Source organism: Ambystoma mexicanum, chromosome 4q (assembly GCF_040938575.1).
Source record: "Ambystoma mexicanum isolate Mex_15411 chromosome 4q, UKY_AmexF1_1, whole genome shotgun sequence".
In the NCBI taxonomy this organism is placed as follows: Eukaryota; Metazoa; Chordata; class Amphibia; order Caudata; family Ambystomatidae; genus Ambystoma; species Ambystoma mexicanum.
The window spans coordinates 896,847,723-896,865,101 of NC_090928.1; the positions used below are offsets into that span (position 1 = coordinate 896,847,723).

Genomic DNA, 17,379 nt, shown 5'->3' on the forward strand with positions numbered 1-17,379 from the left:
TACAAGGGATAGGAGCAAGGCAGAGGGGGATCCTAAGGCAAAGAGTAAGCGCCCATGAAGATTTATTGAAGGAACTTTTATTTTGTGGATTGTACCACATCTGAGACAAGAGACTTGGCCACAGAAGGCCCTGATATTTTTGCCTCGTGCTGGCGAGGCCCAGGAGTGTGCTGTGCTTAGGAATCCCGCCTTGTCCCGTGCTAATAGCGTGGGGAAGGGAGACCCCAGTCATACCATCCTGACTTATCATTTTGAGAACACATTTCTTTTCTGATGAACATTATTCCACACTATTTAGTAACTTAGCAGTAAGGATTGGCAATATTTTTTTTTTAGCATAGGCCCTTCTTATTTGCCAGGACGCCACTAGGACTGCCTTATTATTATTTGATGGTCGTAGCTTGCTCCCATCTTAGGTTTAGATTAGGCATTTTTCACACCCATTTATACAGTTTAATCAACATCCTTGTAATGTGATCACTTGTGTGTGTTTTTACTGTTGCCACCATGAGTTCCTTACATTTCTCACTGTAATCTGTTGTATGCAATCATGGTCTTTAAGAAATGTTCTACTAATATTCAATGAAGTTAAATCTTTGTTAAATGTTAATGTGTGTGACAGATTTGCTGCATTCACAACTGATTTGGCCAAGTCCAAGTATTTATATAGAATGTAGCATGTGTGTAAAAATCTGTTAATTTTTATTAAGTAATTCAAAACAGAAAAAGAACTTGAGCAAAGCTTACCAGCAAGAGTGTCATGCCACGCCACTCCCAGCACAAACAGGCAACAATCGCCTTTGTGTCAGTGAGAGGATGCCCAAAACCATTAGAAAGAATTCCACCTTGGACCCAGGCTGAGACCTGAAAAAGCCCACTGTTAAGCTCAGCTGGCTCCCACAGGGGTGTCGGTCGGACACAGACAGCTGCTGTCTCCACCCAGGTGATGCGTAGTGCAGCGATGACTGACTGGATCTGCCCTCCTAATCTTGTCTGCTTAACCCGTAGAAATATTCTCCTGCATGTGGAGAGATGGATTTAGCCACTTGTGGATTCAAGTGATGGCACACCCACAGTCCTCCCCAACTAATCACCTCCGAAATGCCCTCACAGCAATCTCACCTTATATTCTTGAAAGATGAGCTCTCCATCCTGCGTGGATTTGCAGGGGCGCGTCGATTCCAGTTACTTCACTGGTTTGAAGGCTCGGGAGAGTTCCGGAGAGTATTGACTCTGAGGTTCCTGGTGAGGACCAGTAAGTATCAAGTGCATAGAGTTCAATATGTCCGATGTTCACTCTTGTTCCCCCCTTCCTTTCTTGTCTTGCAGCTGGCTCATAAAAAGATGCTCTTGTGGCAGCTGGTGGCGCTCAGGTAAGAGTCTGTATTACCCGGCGCTGTCCAGTAAATGTTGCACGAGGAAAACATGTTGTTTTGTCTCTCTTTACAGATGCGGAACGTGAAAATATGGAGAGTCACAAAAGGATGCCTCCGGTGGTAAATCAGGTAAGTCTATGGTGGTAAGAATTATATTTGTTGGTTCCCTCGGCTCACCTTGTGGTTTTCTTTTGTCTCCTAGGTGCCGAAGTTCGCCGAAGAAATGATGGAGGCAGCGCCGACCCGAAGGATGCTGTGAAGACTGGTGAGTATGGTGCGGCGCTGCAGCTGGAGGAGCGGCACGTGCAGAAATGATGTTCTTTACAGGTCCGGAGACAAGATGGATCCAGAATCAGGTGTGGAATAGAAATAAGTTCATTTTCTAACCTTGTCCCTTTCTTTCCTCTTTGTTTTAGGAGCTCCGGATTCGAGGCGGGCATGGCAGAAGACTGGATGCAGGCTGCAGGAACGGTGAGTGTTACGCTGCTGGATGCAGAATAACGCGAAGCGTGTGTTGCTGGTCGGGTGTGGTTTAAATAGCCTCAAAAGTAGTCCCAGGTAAGAAGTCCCTAGAACCACACCCGAGTAAAAATAGTCCCTGTAGAAAAATAGTCCCTTTCAGGCTTCATGTTGGATTGGAGTCATTTGCAGCATGGTCTGCCTGAGGTAAGTAATGACTATGAGCCTGGCGCCTTAGGCGCCAGGTCTGATTCCTACTAAGAACCTGGCGCCTAAAGCGCCAGGACTGAACCCAGATAGCCCCTAGCCGGGGCTGCTGAGGTTTTACTAAATGTCTAGATGCCTGCTCCCGGGGCTGATGGGCTTGGTCCGGATGCCTGGGGCTAGGCATCATGACACCCACTTAACCTCAATGGATATCAGGCTGACAGAGTTCAGTCGAGTCAACATATATTTGGACATGCGTAAACCATTTTCAGAGGTGGTACCAGTAATTTCAACTAATTCACACAGAAGGTTTTTTATAAATAATTGGACTCCTTACCCAATGTAACATTAGCCACAACTCTGATGTTTACAGCTGGTCTCATATCTAACGGAATGTAAGCCTAGATCAAGGTACAAAAGGGATTGTTGGAGTACTTTGGCGAAGTGCAATACGCACTGGTCTTCCTGATCTTACAACTCTTTCTCGTCATACTCCCTCTTTTGTCTCCCCCTCCTTCTCAATCACAGTCTCCTATCCCTTCCTACTTCCTTGAGTTTTTGTCTCCTTCTCCATCTCCATCTCTTTCTCTCTCCTCCAAACTTTCTCCTTTTCTGTCCCTCTGGTCTTCCCACACTCCTCATTTCCAGCTCTACAATTCGCCCCCCCTCTCTCTCTCTCCTACCTCCAACCTTCCCACCTACAACTCCCTCCTCTCTCTCCCTTTCCATCATTCTCTCTCTCCAGCTCTCTCTACTATTTCCTTCAGCCTACACACTGTCACCCTACCCCTCTACAGCCACTTGCACCCTTCTCTATTACCACTAACTCTCACAATCTCAGCTCCATTCTTTCCACTCTATTTTCAGGCAGTTAATGCACATTTATACTGGACAACAGCAGACACCCCACAGGACCATCTCTTTGTGCGACCTAAAACCACAAAATTCTAAATCCTATAATGTATTGGGCAAAATAATTCAGATCTAGGCACCCGCATGTTTGGTGGATTTGGACCCCACCAATACCAGATTTGGCAGTTAGTATTGATGCACGTAGTAACAGAGGATCTCTGCCATATCAGGAGAAATCTACCTGTATGGCAGTTACCGATGCAGACATAAAAGAATTACACAATGCAGTCATTCTGAAAAGCTGCTTCAATGTTTGTGTAATCAACTTCACCCCAAGTTTTGATGATGGAAAAGGATTCCGTACAGTAGATCATACCTCCGCAGTACAATTTTTAATAACGCACAGGAACCTCAGTATGGATTCTACTCTTCGTTATGTTGAAAAGGAGGTGACAAGGTCGCCATCAGAGTTGCCCACTTTCTCTTCTTCTTCTTTGGAGTTGCACTTAAAGATGTTTTCCATGAAGTTGAATGATCTGCAAGTTCATACCGTAGCTTCATGTTACCGCGAACATTTGGGTGGATGTCAAAATGGGAGGCATTTCAAGGAGGTATTTGAACAGGTGGCATTTACTGCAGTATTCCTATAAATCCTCCCGACAGTACACAACCCAGGCCTCACACTTTAGTGGGCAGCAAAAACAAGCAGCATTTGCATTTACCAGCTGCTTTTGCCATTGCACCAACTTCATACTGTGGGTCCAACTGGCTTAGGAGGTGGATAAACTGGCCAGTTTTGAAAAGAATGCTAAAACAGGGAATGGTGGCATGCGCGGGGTAGAGCAAATACACATTTGTAGTTAGTTATTTTTAAGAAAAGACTATGGAAAAGGTTATTTTATTTACTGAGACAGAACACATATTCCTTCCTGCTCGTCCCAGCACCCATGTCCCCCAAAAAAAGAATTTGTCAGACTGGGCCCTCTTGGAAAGTACCCATGCTTAGGACTTACATTCTTAATTTTAACATTGAATTCAGAAATATCACACATAAAAGTTCTCTAATAAATATTATTTACCCCATTTTTATTCCCGATGAAGAAGACGGATCTTTCCCAGACTTCAGCTCCATCACCATCTTGACTTTCAAGATTCTCCTTCTTCTGCACTTCAGCAAGGGCTATATCCCAGAGATTGTCACTAACAGAAACAGAGAAAAAGTTCTTATATATAAAATCAGCATTAACTGTACAGAGTGTTTTTTAAGTTCAAGCAATTTTTGCGGTAAATCTTAAATATCTGCTCTGTTTAAAGCAAATCTAAAAGGAACACCATTTAATAAAAGACAGTATCTTAGGATCCCTTGTTCAGTGTTTTGTCAAACCTGCCCATTTCCCTTCCTACCATGACCATCTTTGCCTTGATCCCCTTTACAATAATTTGCAACCTTGACTCTTGTCCTAGCGGCACACTGCGGTCATAAAATCAGGAAAGGGTGATGGGTAAACTGGCTCCAGTTCAGGATTACTACAGCATATGATTTAAAATTCGAAATTCCAGACTCCCTAACAGCTAAATGAACAATTCACATGAATCAAGAAGTTACCTTTTGATTGCACACAGAAAAAGAAGTTTTGGAAACATCCGTGGTTGGCTGCATCACAAAATTTTCTTTTGGATAGGCTCGTTGTTGGTGTGCTGTTGAAGTGGAGTGGAGATACGGAAGTCTCTTGGGTCGATAAAATAAATGTTGTTTTGTTTAGACTGCAATAGGTACTGCATCTGTAGGTGTAAACCAGTTTTTGCAAACAAAACGGCCCTTTAGCTTTATACAGAAAGATCTGTACAAAAGGTGCCTTTTGAAAGAGCTTTTAAAAGGCTTTAAAATGCCTATAACTAAGTGATCCATGCTCTGGAAACACTGAGTGTAACGGTTAGTTGGGTTCTGGCAGCTTAAAATTGAAAACCTATATTGTGCTTGTGACATTTTAAAGAAACTATACCGTATGACCCTGCTACTTGAAGACACTTCTCGATGCCGTGTAAACAGATCCTCACAAAACGCTGCAAGTGAAAAGCAGTAACTTGGAGCGGTTGTTGTGAAACTCAGTTATTGGCCTCATTGCTCAAACCTCTGCTTACCTGGCTAGGAATCTGTTAAGACATTTAAAGGTTTTACAAAAACATCACAACTGTGACTGCCATTATTGACAGTTGTTTTGCTTTTTTTAAGTGCCTCATATCCCGAAAAGGAATTTTTGTAGCAATTACTATTAAAATATTTTGTTTTCAACAAAATACTACTAAATATTTACTTTGGAAAAAATTGACGTATTTCAGTAAGTCACTTTATAAAGAATACTAGAACCTTGTCTTGCCTGGTTTCTTGCCAAGCAGTGGGCCTGCTGCAACCCATCAATACCCAGGAAAACTGTAGAACACTCTCCCAACCTCCGAAGCAAAAAAAGCAGAATAAATCGCAGTAATTTAAGGATTTAAGGGCAATGTATTAAAAAAAATAAAAAATTCTTTAAAATAAAATCACTGGGAAAAATCCATGAAATACTCCTACAACGACCTTGACTACCGCTTTCTATTTCAGTATCCGTTTAAACATTTAAAAATCAAGGAAGCTTTCAAACTACATTTTAAATCCCAAACAAAATTCTCCTGCTCTCTTTACAATCTGCATCAGAGGTGGCTTTTTAAGCCTCCCAGTCTCCCTCGGGTGTGGGTCATTGAGATTAATGAGACTACTTCTACAACCTTGCACCTCTTCAGCCCTCTTCCTCGTCCCAGTACATAGGGAATTATAGGACTTGAAGTTCCCAATAACAAAGTTAGTTTTCTGGACTTGATTTTTACTTTTAAACAAACCTTTCTTCTTCCCAATATTCTTTAAAGGCATTACATAAACAGACACCAAGCGTGATTGACAAGGAGTACGCAATTCTTTTAAGCTGTTATTTTTCTTAGATTTTCGTTCACTGTACCAATGGGCTTCAGAGAGGTCTCTAGCTTTCCAAGTTTTAAGATCTTTATAAGGAGTGTTATTCCTCCTAAGGCCTGACAGTGTATAATTGATCTCATTCTTATTTACAGGCGGACCTTGTAGAATGGATAAATGGTTATTGCAACAAGCTACTTTGGTATTATGGAGTTATCCTCCCCAAAATATGGCAAATACTGTGTCTCATCCCACAGATTCCCCTCACTCCCCTTTGCATGTTTCCTCCCAGGTGATCCTCCTGAAGAACACCACCCCAAGGTCAGGATCAGAAAGTGTCTTCCTTTCCATGGCCACCTGAGAGGAGACTTGAGGCAGGGAATTAGTGAGGAATCCGCAGGATTCATCACACTACTCAGGCTCTTCCAATAGTCTCTCCTACTAATCTACTCACTGACCGAACACCAACTTTCTGAAACAATGTCCTAACACCCAAAACACTGGCTGGTTTCTGCCTCATTTTATATGTTGGCATTAGGCACACATAGATCAAAGAATTGTTTTGATGGTGGGTCCATTTCACACTTGTGTTCAAATACCCTTTTCCCAAACAAGGCATCACAGATGTTATGCTGCGCAGTGGCAGAGGCAGCTTTTCGTGCCAGGGGTGCAGATAGCTCCTGAAGATTCTAAAAGATTCATGGGTGAGCCACCAAGGGGGAGTGTTGAATATTTTAAGTAAAGAGTGCCAAATGTTTACTCAAATTAGTGCCAAGTGACTGAGCATAGCTAGGGAGCCCTAAATATTTAAGGAGGGTTTAGGTGGGTTGGTGTGGAGGGTGCAGGAGGCTATTCCGCCCCACGAGAATTTTTTGGGTGCTGAAATGATACATTTTGGAGCACAATTTTTAAGAAAAATGGGATGAAAGTCATACAATTTATAATTGTTTCTCTATGGAAACAACAAAAATATACAGTAAATTTCATGATCCATGGGCAGTCCTACCTGGTAAATATTTTGAATGGAGTGGCCTAAATATTATCTAAAATTAGCGCGAGTGACCAAGCATAGTTTGTTTAGTTTCTAGGTTTCTAGCGCTACGAACCCACAGGTATCTAAGCGCTGAAATAACAGTTGATATTATCCCACTGCGTGGTACTCAATTTATTGACCTCAGAAAGATGAAAGGCCAAGTTAGCCCTGCCGGGATTCGAATCTGCATCAGCAGGCTACGCACAGACGTCAGAATGAGTGCTCAGCTCACTGTGCTATCTAACCAGCTATCTAATGAGAGAGCACAGAATAATTAAGTGGGGAATAGGTTTTAAAATAATGTGCTGAAATAATGCGTTTGCAGCACCATTTATGACAAAGGGGTAAAAAGCTAAACAATACAGCTGGTTCACATGAAAACATCCAGGAAATGCCATATGAACAACAGTACACTAAATAGGAGCACCTTCAATTATTTTCATTAGGTTGCTGCCACAACCTATCTAATCCAGTAACAGTCACTTTAAAATCACATGCATGAAGCGCGACTGGCATAGATAGGTTGTGGCAGCAGCTTCAAACATGTGATTTAAAGTGACCATTACTGGCAAAATCTATAGCTGTAGCTATACCTGTATCAACTAAGGGGATTCGGGGAAGGGGGCTATAATATTGGGTTAAAATGTTGCGTTATTCAGCACACTTTCTGTGGAAAAACTGGGTAAAAAGTGTGAGGTGTTAGCAATGCGAGGCGGACAACTGATGATTTGAAACATGTCATTTTATTAAAGGATAAGTAAAGTGGAAAGGGCTTTAAGACATCCTATAGCACCAGTGACAGCACTTTTGTTTTGACCCAATGTGCCCCCTATAGTGCCCCTTATTTTGCCACCTCCTACAATGTCTTTGGGTTGTGCCTGGAATAAGACGGGCTCCGGTCCTTCTATTTCTACCACCCTCTCCCTTGATTCAAGTGTAGCTCCAGCGGAAGTGTGTTTGGCGGGTTGTGTGGACCGCCAAGGGTTGCAAACGTGTTTGATTGCTCCCCCGGAACCTCCTGCTGTGATCAACGCCCCTGCCAGGGTGGTGCATGGCCTCTCTCTAATCAGTGCCAGTCCCGATAATCCTTTGGTGGGGTGGCAGTCCATGAACTTGATATGTACTTTTAGACTGAGAATGCATGGGATTAAGAATGCTTATAAACATACTCTTGTTAAAGCAGAGATTTTTTGCGGGTTAAAGACATGAAGAGTAGCATTTTTACGACTTGCCATAACCTGTCGGATTGCATGTTTTGTGGTGGCTGCAGTGTCAAGTTTGATTTCATCAACCCGTATGTGAGGACCTGTCTTTGGAATTGTAAAGAAGCCTTGCCTTCAAAGGGGATTATGGTTGGTTGTGATTCCATCTTCAAAACCTGTCACTTGCATGATGCCTGGCTTGAGTCCACTTGGGAGTGTGGGGGGTGTTCTGGCAAATCTTTCACCCCCAGAAGCCCAAGCTGCTGGGGCCTGGGGACAGAACTTGACAACTAGTGCGTTGCTCTTGGACTGCTCGCGTGAAACCCTGGAAGTTGCTTCAAAGGCCCCCACCGTAGCCATTTCCCAGGGTGCCTTAGACACTGTATATCGATGCATTGGGCCACACCCCGCTTGGAGTTTGATGCCAGCCCTGCTTATCTGGGGGACCCCAGGGAGGGTTTAGCAAATGGTATTGAGCCTGGGTGGGCATTACTTGGCAATCCCATTGTTGGTCCAGTGTTGGAGGAAGTGCCGGCCCTGCATAGGCCCTTAGTGGACAGCTCTAGGGCTCTGAGTGGGGCTGATGGGATTACAGTCCTATCGTGGAACATCAATGGGCTTGCCAGTAAAGTATTAGATCCTGATTGACAAGCCCTGATAATTAACTATAGGGTGATATGTTTGCAGGAGACGTGGTCACTCTCCCAGTCTCCCAGGAGCACATGCCTAATTATCGGTCCTTTTTTTCTCCTGCGGTTAGATCCTAGAGAGAGCGCCCTAAGGAAGGGCTATTGATTTGCATCCATGCAAGTATTAGGGCAACATGAAAAGTTCTGGATGTGGGGTCACCTGACCTGCTTAGTGTGGTGTGCAATTTCAGGAATGGCCCGATTGTCTTCTTCTTAAATGTATATCCGAGGCAAAACCTTAGTGCCATTGGAGCTGGCCTTGAATAAGCTCACCCTACCCACTACTGCTTCCCCTAACTGCCAGTTTTTTGTGCTGGGCGACTTCAACTGATAGGAGGAACTGAGCGAGTCTACATGGAACCTTGCTGTGGAAGATTAACTATGGGGTATTCCGTGGCCATCGGTCCCTCCGAGCACACGTTGTAACCCCTTAGCGGGCATTGTTCGGATGTTACACGCACATGGTGCGAGCCTGCAATGAGAGGTTTTTGGAAGATTCTCCGGCACACATTACCTTTCACACACAGACCAAAGGGAGCCATATTGATTTTATTTTCGCTCTTGCTCCCCATTGGGATAGTGTTATTCTCTTTAACCTCTTAAGTGCCATTGAGGTTCCCTCCCAGTGCCAACGGGTTTCTTTTTTAAATCGCGGTATTCACCGCCCAAACCCGCCAACATTTCCCCCCTCATTAACCCCTTAAGTGCCACCGACGAGCCGGCTCGTCGGTGGCAACCTGGAGCGGTTTTTACCGACGAGCCGGCTCGTCGCTGGCATTTAAAGGGTTAAAGGACTTGGAGAGAGCCGAGAGTGACCGTGATCATTTGATGGCTTCTTTATTGGTCTCTTCGAACACCGGTAGTCAAAGTAGGCCTGTTGATTCACAAGTCAAGTCGCAGATGGCCACAATCACCAACAGCTGATTTTCAGGCCATAATTTACAAGGCTTTTGCTCAAATCCACCTTTATCACATGTCGATTTTTACAGACTGTTCACAGAAAGATTTTCTCCATTTGTCACCAACGAAAGACGCCCTTATGCATCGGCAAACCGCCAATCTGTGGGTTGGTATGGTCATGAATGTTGGGAGGCCAAGACTGCCTTGGGGAACACGCTTAAGTGTGGGTGGTTAAAAAAAAAAAAGAAAACTCAGGCATGACTACACACATGCTTTTTGAAAAGAAGAAAGAACAGGGTAAAAGCATTTGGTCCGTTCTTGGTAGGGCTGCAGGGTCAAACGATTCTAAAGAGTTTTGGCAGCTGGTGAAGAAAAATCTCAAATCTGAGCAGCCGAGTGTAGTAAGCAGCATCTCTTTGGATGCCTGGGCTGGCCATTTCACTGCTTTGTATGCTGCAGTGCGGTCCGAGCAGGCCAGTAGTGAGATAACTGGTATCCTCCTTTCCCTCCAACGAAGATAGGGTTGATACGATTACAGCCCCAGAAGTAGTTCATGCGCTGTCTGAAGCAAAAAGGTAAAGGCCCCCGGCCCGGATTGCATTCCCATTGATCTTTTTAAAAGTGAACCTATGTTATGTTGACCCTTTTTAAGGACGTTTTTTAATGGTGTTTTTTCTAGAAACCTCCCCCCGAGTAGTTGGAAGTAGGCAACCATCATTCCAAAATATAAGAGAGGTGATCAGGACTTGTCAAGCAATTATAGGCTGATTGTGTTGATCGATTCATTGGCAAAACCTTATTCCAGGGTGCTTTTGCACCATCTGGAGGACTGGGTTGCCAGTGAAGGAATTCTTTCCAATGTGCAAGCAGAATTTAGAGCAGGTATCTCCACGTTAGATCAGGCTATGATGCTCGACCTCTTATGCCTGAAATACACGCTTTTCAATTCACAATGCTTGTATTTGGTGTTTGCCGATCTACAGTCAGCGTTTGATACAGTGCCGAGGGATTCTTTGTGGTCTGTGCTAAAGGAACAATCTTTGGGTAATGGTATTAAATCTCTATATTCTGGCAACTCGGCATGGATACGTTGGGGGCCGTCTGGCGAGTTAACCAATCCAGTATCTACTGATGTTGGGGTTAGGTAGGGGTGCGTTGCTGTGCCTTTGCTATTCTTATTATACAGTAATAGTGTAGTGCCTGGATTTTTAGAAGCCGCAAGGGACGCCCCAACTCTGCGTAATAGAAAATGTAGGCTATTGTTGTTTGCGGATGACGCAGTTCTGCTGTCAAAAACCCTGGTTGGCCTACAGATCCAGCTGGACGTTTTTTATAAGCTACGTACAGCAAAAGGCCTTAGAATCAATTTTTCCAAAACTAAAACTATGCGGTGTGCCAGCGCTGGGAAAAAGGCCCAACTATGGGTGAATTTCCACTTAAATGGCCAGCCTCCGGAGTCTATGGACTCATATACGTATTTGGGGTTGATTTTCTCGAACACACTTAAATGGCAGGACCAGATAGTAAAGCGTTTGTTATTGCACTTGAGTCAGTGCGGCCTCATTAGGAATCTAGTAACAAGACTAGAGGGTGAAGTTCTTTCGGTACCTTAAGATCTACCAGGTTCAGGCAATCCCAGGGGTTAACCTATGGAGCTGAACTATGGGGTGCACTTGATTGTACCTCCATTCAGACAGCCGAAAACAGATTTTTTAAATCAGTGCTTGGTCTACCCCTAATGCACCGTCCACGCCATTGTCATGGGAATTTGGCCTCATTGAGATTAGTTATGTTATTATGATTCAGCCAGTGTTATACCAGCTGCAGATTTGGAACAATAAAGTTTTAGTTCTGTTTAGGGAAGGCTTGGAGGAGTTGCTTTCGTTGCCAGGTGGTAGTAAACTTTCTTGGTTTAGGCATGAAAGAACCATGCTTTTTAATATTGTGCTGGAGGATCTATGGAGTGACCCCACAAGGTTGGGTAGAGCCTACAAGGTGGTGGTCAAGAATAAATTAAGAGAATGGGCGTGGAGTATGAAGGTTGATAACTGCCTAATGGGGGGAAAAGCTAGGGCTTACTTGCAGTTTAGGGACGTCTGGGAGGGCATGGGGAGGGGGTGGGGGGGTCGGAGGTATATCGGGACCTCCAAATGTCAGTAAAATTAAAAAGCTGGTTTGCAAAGTTTCGATTAGGCACACTCCCATTGTCCCACGAGTCTGCCAAGTGGAAGAATGGGTCATGTTCCTCAACCTGATGCCCTCCTTGTGGCAAGGGGTGTGAAGATGAGGCACATCTTTTTTTGCAGGGCCTATTGCCAGGCAAGGGTGCGTTGGCTCACCCCAGTTGGAGCCACCTAGCCCAGCTCTCAATCCCGTCAGCTATCCGAGCCCTGAAATATTGTACCAAACCAGTATTTGTGTTAGATCTGCATTTAACAAGAGAATGGTAGAGGCAAGAATAGGTACTATTTTGCCAGAGTAGGTGGTTGGGTAAGGATGTGTGTGTATGTGTATCTGATATTAAGGCTAACCAAGTCGACACTGGTTTTTATTATTGTACATATACTCTGTGTATAATGATTTTACGACATCAAGAATGATGTGGGTATTAATGTAAATTTGGTTTTTAATGTTTTGTATTGTGAAAATTGTACTTTAATGGATAATTATTTTCTGAATAAAGTTGATGACTAAAATAATGCAATGCCTCCCTAGTCTGCTGTGGATTTCCCTGCCTAACCAAAACTAAAGGGAAACACACTAACACAAGCTATCTGGCCCTCACACTAAACAACTACAAAGAAAATATGGCAATTAAAATAGCATCAACAACATTAACAGTTTCATGATAACCTCTCAATACCTTGGGTGAGTTCCCTTCCCCAGGATTCAAAGTAAATTCACTCCAATGTTCAAAAATAAAAAGAAACAAGGAAATCCTTCAAGATAGAATAGTCTCAAATCAGCTCTTAATGTTCCAATGTCAAGGTAAAGTTTTGTTAATTAAAGTTCCAACAATAGCATGTCTCTTCTTCTTAATGATGGACTTTCCACTTCCTCAGAACAGCACCAATGGCAGTCCCAGCCACGCTGCTTTGCCACCACTTTCAGTAACTCAAGAAGTTTGCCACAGCTCGAAAAGAAATACAACTTCTACCACTGTCAGTTCTTGGTTTACAGCTAGTATATCATTAGTTACAGGTTTAGGATTCACAGTAGATATATTTGTCAGGATGACTCCACAGTGCTGCTGCTTCTACTTCAACAATTTCATTTTGTCTCAGGTTTACCATTAGAACAGTCTCCTTTGCCTCATAGTACTCCACTTCGTTTAGGCTTCTGAAATGTTCTAACAACCAGATACAACACTACAGTTTCAGTACTTTGGGCTACAACCACAACTTCAGTAATCTGTGTTGATTCAAAACAGGTTTTGACAAGATTCACTTTAAAGTACCTCAACACCTTCAGGTAGGCAAGGCACTCTTCCTCTGAATATCTCTCTTCAAAGTGGCAGCCTTGTTGCCTATATTGTCTGTCTGCCACAACAACAACTTTAGATAATATTCATCAACAGCAGGTTTCTCTTCCCGAACTTTACCTTCACCTTTCTGCCAGATGTTAGCCCAAGTAATTACCCAAAAGCCTTGGTGCCACTCTCTTGGCTCCAGTTAATGCTTGAACACTTGTATCATGGTGTCTAGTCAAATGGTCGACAGACACATGGTCGACACAATTTGGTCCACAGGACAAATGATCAAATTTTTTTTATTTTCTATATATATTTTTTAGGTTTTCGTTTAGGGAAAAAAGGGGTTTTTAGCAAAAAAAAAAAGGGGTTGAGACCCCCCCCCAAAAAAAAAAAAATTGTGAAAAAGAAAAAAAATAAATTTGATCATTTGACCTGTCGACCTTTTGGTGTCGACCATTTGTCCTGTCGACCATTTATATTCGACCAATTGACCTACAACCTTGTATCATAGGTAATTTTGAACTGCTATTGGGTACACAGTTCGAGTTAGATTGCTTTTTGGCTCTGAAAAAGGCTACTTTCAAACTTAGTATGGGGAGACTCTTGGCTTGGGCAATGCCAGCTCTTCTCTTCAATTGTAGCTATATTGTTTAACTGCTTAACTTCTTTTATAAGAGATAAATGCCAGTGTGAAATAAAGGATAGAGTTCAGTCTTCCTTTACAAAGCACAATTAGGCACACACGACCACGTCTTCATGTAGTTTTGAAAGGTTAAAGGTTTAACAATGGTCTTAGAAATGTTAAATGTTTAGCAATGACCTTCGTAACATTTACTCTTCATAATGAGCAACACACAACCACTTCTTCATAAGGTTTATAGTCTGTTAAGGGTTCAACAATGGTCTCTTGCATCGTTTGCACTTGACACAAACAAATGGGAATAACCCGATGCACGCAAGTGCTACATTTCCATTGTTCCCTTATCAAAGCTTCAACAAATACTTAGGCTCACATGGGGAAAGACCGTTTTCCTGCACATCTTCCACTGCGCAGCCTCTGCACTTCTGTGTTTGGGGGGGGAACAGGACCCTCTCAGAACAAGCAGGTGAAATCTGCTGCATCCACGTTCTGGCATCCCTCTGGTTCCCCAGCTTCTGCATCGTTTGCCAGCTCCATGCCTTCTTCGTTCTGCTTCTAGTGCCACAGCACACACTCCAGTCACATTTCCAGCTCCTTCCGATTGCCTGCACCTGAGAAGGCCTGTTATGCCTCCCAGGTTCATTCGGGTGTGGGCTGTTAGGCTTGATTGTCTGACTACTGCTACAACATACCTCTTCCTCGTCTCAGTACTTGTGGGATTACGGGACTCGGAGGGACAAAGTTCGTTCTCTTAAATACCTTCTGATTTTTAAGGGTAGATTTAGTCCCCTTAAAGTTATTTAAAGAGAAATTATTAGAATTTGTAATTACAGATCTAGTCTATTTAAGGCAATATTCTTTTCCATTATACCTTTGGGAGTAAGGGGGCTGTTTAGCCTGAAATACTTTGAAGGGGCTTTCGGTGGGTAAGGCTTGTTCAGGTTTTATAGTGCTTGAGCCCAGAGTCACAGATCTTATAGCTGATTCAGGGACATTATAATGACTAAGCCATTAACTGTTTGGGCAATTTGGAAAAATGTTCCCTTTCAAAGGACACATACAGTGTCTCATTCTCACACCACCGCAAAAGTCAGGATCAGAAAGAGTCTGCCTTTCCCTGGCCACCTAGGAGGAGACTTTAGGCAGGGTTTCAGTGAGGGATCTGTAGGATTCTTCACAAAAGTCAAAGAGTTTGCAATTGGTTTTGCAGGGTATCTCCAATAGAAAAATGCAACAGATGCAAGCCACCAACAGCGCACAGGAACATTTCAGAATACCACGATATATGTCAAACATTTTTTTCACACTGGCTGTCCCAGTACGTTTACATTCTAGATGCACCAATATTTGCCTCAGCAGGAAGGGCAAGCGCTGTTCAAAAACTAACAAAAGTTACATTTGTAATTGAAATAGAAACTCAGCAAAACCTGTCCCTGTGATAATCGAGATAGGTATTTAACTTTGTGTAGCGCTTCATACATGGTTCGTCCAACATCCAGGCACTGTGATTATTATACCTCAGTCAATACTCAGTTTAACACCCTCTGAAGGATGTTAGCCAACAAGATAGCTCAGCAGGTTGAGCGCTCATTACTGAAAACTGTGTATGATCTGGAGGTTGCAGGTTCAAATCCTGGCACGGCCAACTCACCCTTTCATCCTTTCGAGGTCCATAAAGGAGTACTGGCTTCGATTTATTGATAATTGTGATAAATATGTTTTATGTAAAGCGCTTTGCCAAAAGCGCTATATAAATAACCATTTGACCATGAGATTAGGTATCGAATTTAGCATGGACTCTTTGCCTCTCTGCACTGTTGTATCATAACATTGACATACCATTAGGTAGTAAGTAATAGCTCCAGGAAATGAGGACTTTCAAAAGACAATTCTGCTATTGAATCTCAAAACACAATACAATTCATGTTTGCTTTACTATGGAATTGGCTCGGTTATTGTGTTTTCAACATTTAAATATATACAGGACAGATCTAATGGCTAGACTTTATAGAAATAATGCAAGGTGTATTCAGTCACAATGCAGAAAGCTGCCGCGTGGTAATGATTTCTATACAGTTTTTGAACACATCGACTGGATGTCACATACATTTTACTCTCTTGCAAAGGAAAAAAGTCATTTTTACTCTTGAATTCACATTTATTCTCAAAGTATAAAAAAAGGGAGTAAAATACTCCCACCTCAAAATCTTATCTGGAGCACTGATCCCAAAAAAATAATATACTCCTGTTGACTTTGCCTTTAAAAAATACAATTTCCCAAATATGTCCAAATTGGCTGTACAATGTATTACAGTCTAGACACGTAATGAACTTCTCATGTTTGCTTTATTCTTGATGCACAGTAAACAATGTCATGTCACAGTAAGAAAGCTAGACTGTCTGCACCCTGAAATGCCCGTCTAGCCAAGTTATAAACACAAACCATGCTTGGCTCATCATAGATGCTCAGTACAAAAAAAAGTCTTGCCACTGCAAGAAAGGTTAGTCACAACTAAAGTCAACGGGTTAGCAATCCTGTCTCAACCCATTCATGGTTACAAACACATAAGAGACAGAATATATTTATTCAATGTATTCCTCAATCTCAGTTCCCTACAAATTACTCACTGTCCCTACAAAAAACCTCATTATCCCTCAATTAGATGTTACTCGCCCTGGTGGTGCGCTGATGTATCGCCTATCAAGGTTAGGGGATAGAAGAGGAATCATAGCGTGCATATTTAAATCCATCAATAACTTACACGTAACACACCTGAAACCAGATCACAAATATACCGAATGCGGTAATAAGACTCCAACAAGCAGGGAGAAGACTCGAACATTAGTAATAATAAAAACAAAAAGGAGGACCATACTGCCTCGACTAATTTACGTCACGTGCCAAAACAAATAAAAAGCCGGTACCTCCAGGATGGCAGAGGCTACACTGTTCGAATCAGACACTGGCCGCGATACGTGCTCCAATAGAAAACAGAGGTAAGAGCACAGTCGAATGATTATTATTTTCGTGTCAGACGTAGTTCTGAATAAAACATCCTGGCGCCTATAACACGAGCAGTTAGGCCCGTCGAACTTGACTGCACATCCGGGTATAGCGCAAGACACAGCAGGCATAGCCGTGAGTATCGGTGAATACACCTCAAACATAATGATGTGTAATTTACTCCGTTAAAGTGCGAAACGCATTAGGAGGGAGTATAAGCGACCAATACAACACGAATTTGGCTAATTATGATGCACCACGCGTGTTACAGCGGGCACAAGCGGAGGGATCAAAACAATACCCCCACGCACGTAATGATGTGTATTTGACCTCTATAATGTGCAAGACGCATTAGGAAACAGTACAAGTGACCACTGTAGTAAGTGTCAGGCTAATAAGCCACATATGGTGGCAAACTAATCAAATGGATAACGCACAAATGCATATTGATACAACTCACCTGAAGTCTATACAGCAGTACTACACCATGGGTACTTGCAATTTATTACAGTCTAAGACACTGAGGATGATTTGTCAGTGTGAGTCACGCATGCTGTATGCAAGCCTAATACATCAAGGGATTAAAAATTTGGACAGA

At 42.9% G+C, this 17,379-nt stretch overlaps 1 protein-coding gene across 1 annotated transcript in view; it reads right to left on the reverse strand.

Annotated features, from left to right (window-relative positions):
• The window catches only part of DYNC2LI1 (dynein cytoplasmic 2 light intermediate chain 1), an 809,324-nt gene that overhangs the window by 767,629 nt on the left and 24,316 nt on the right, over positions 1–17,379 (reverse strand). The window contains exon 2 of the mRNA XM_069608461.1: positions 3,974–4,094. Within this exon, the coding sequence (XP_069464562.1) occupies positions 3,974–4,094 (121 nt within the window). The remainder of the gene's footprint in view (positions 1–3,973; positions 4,095–17,379) is intronic.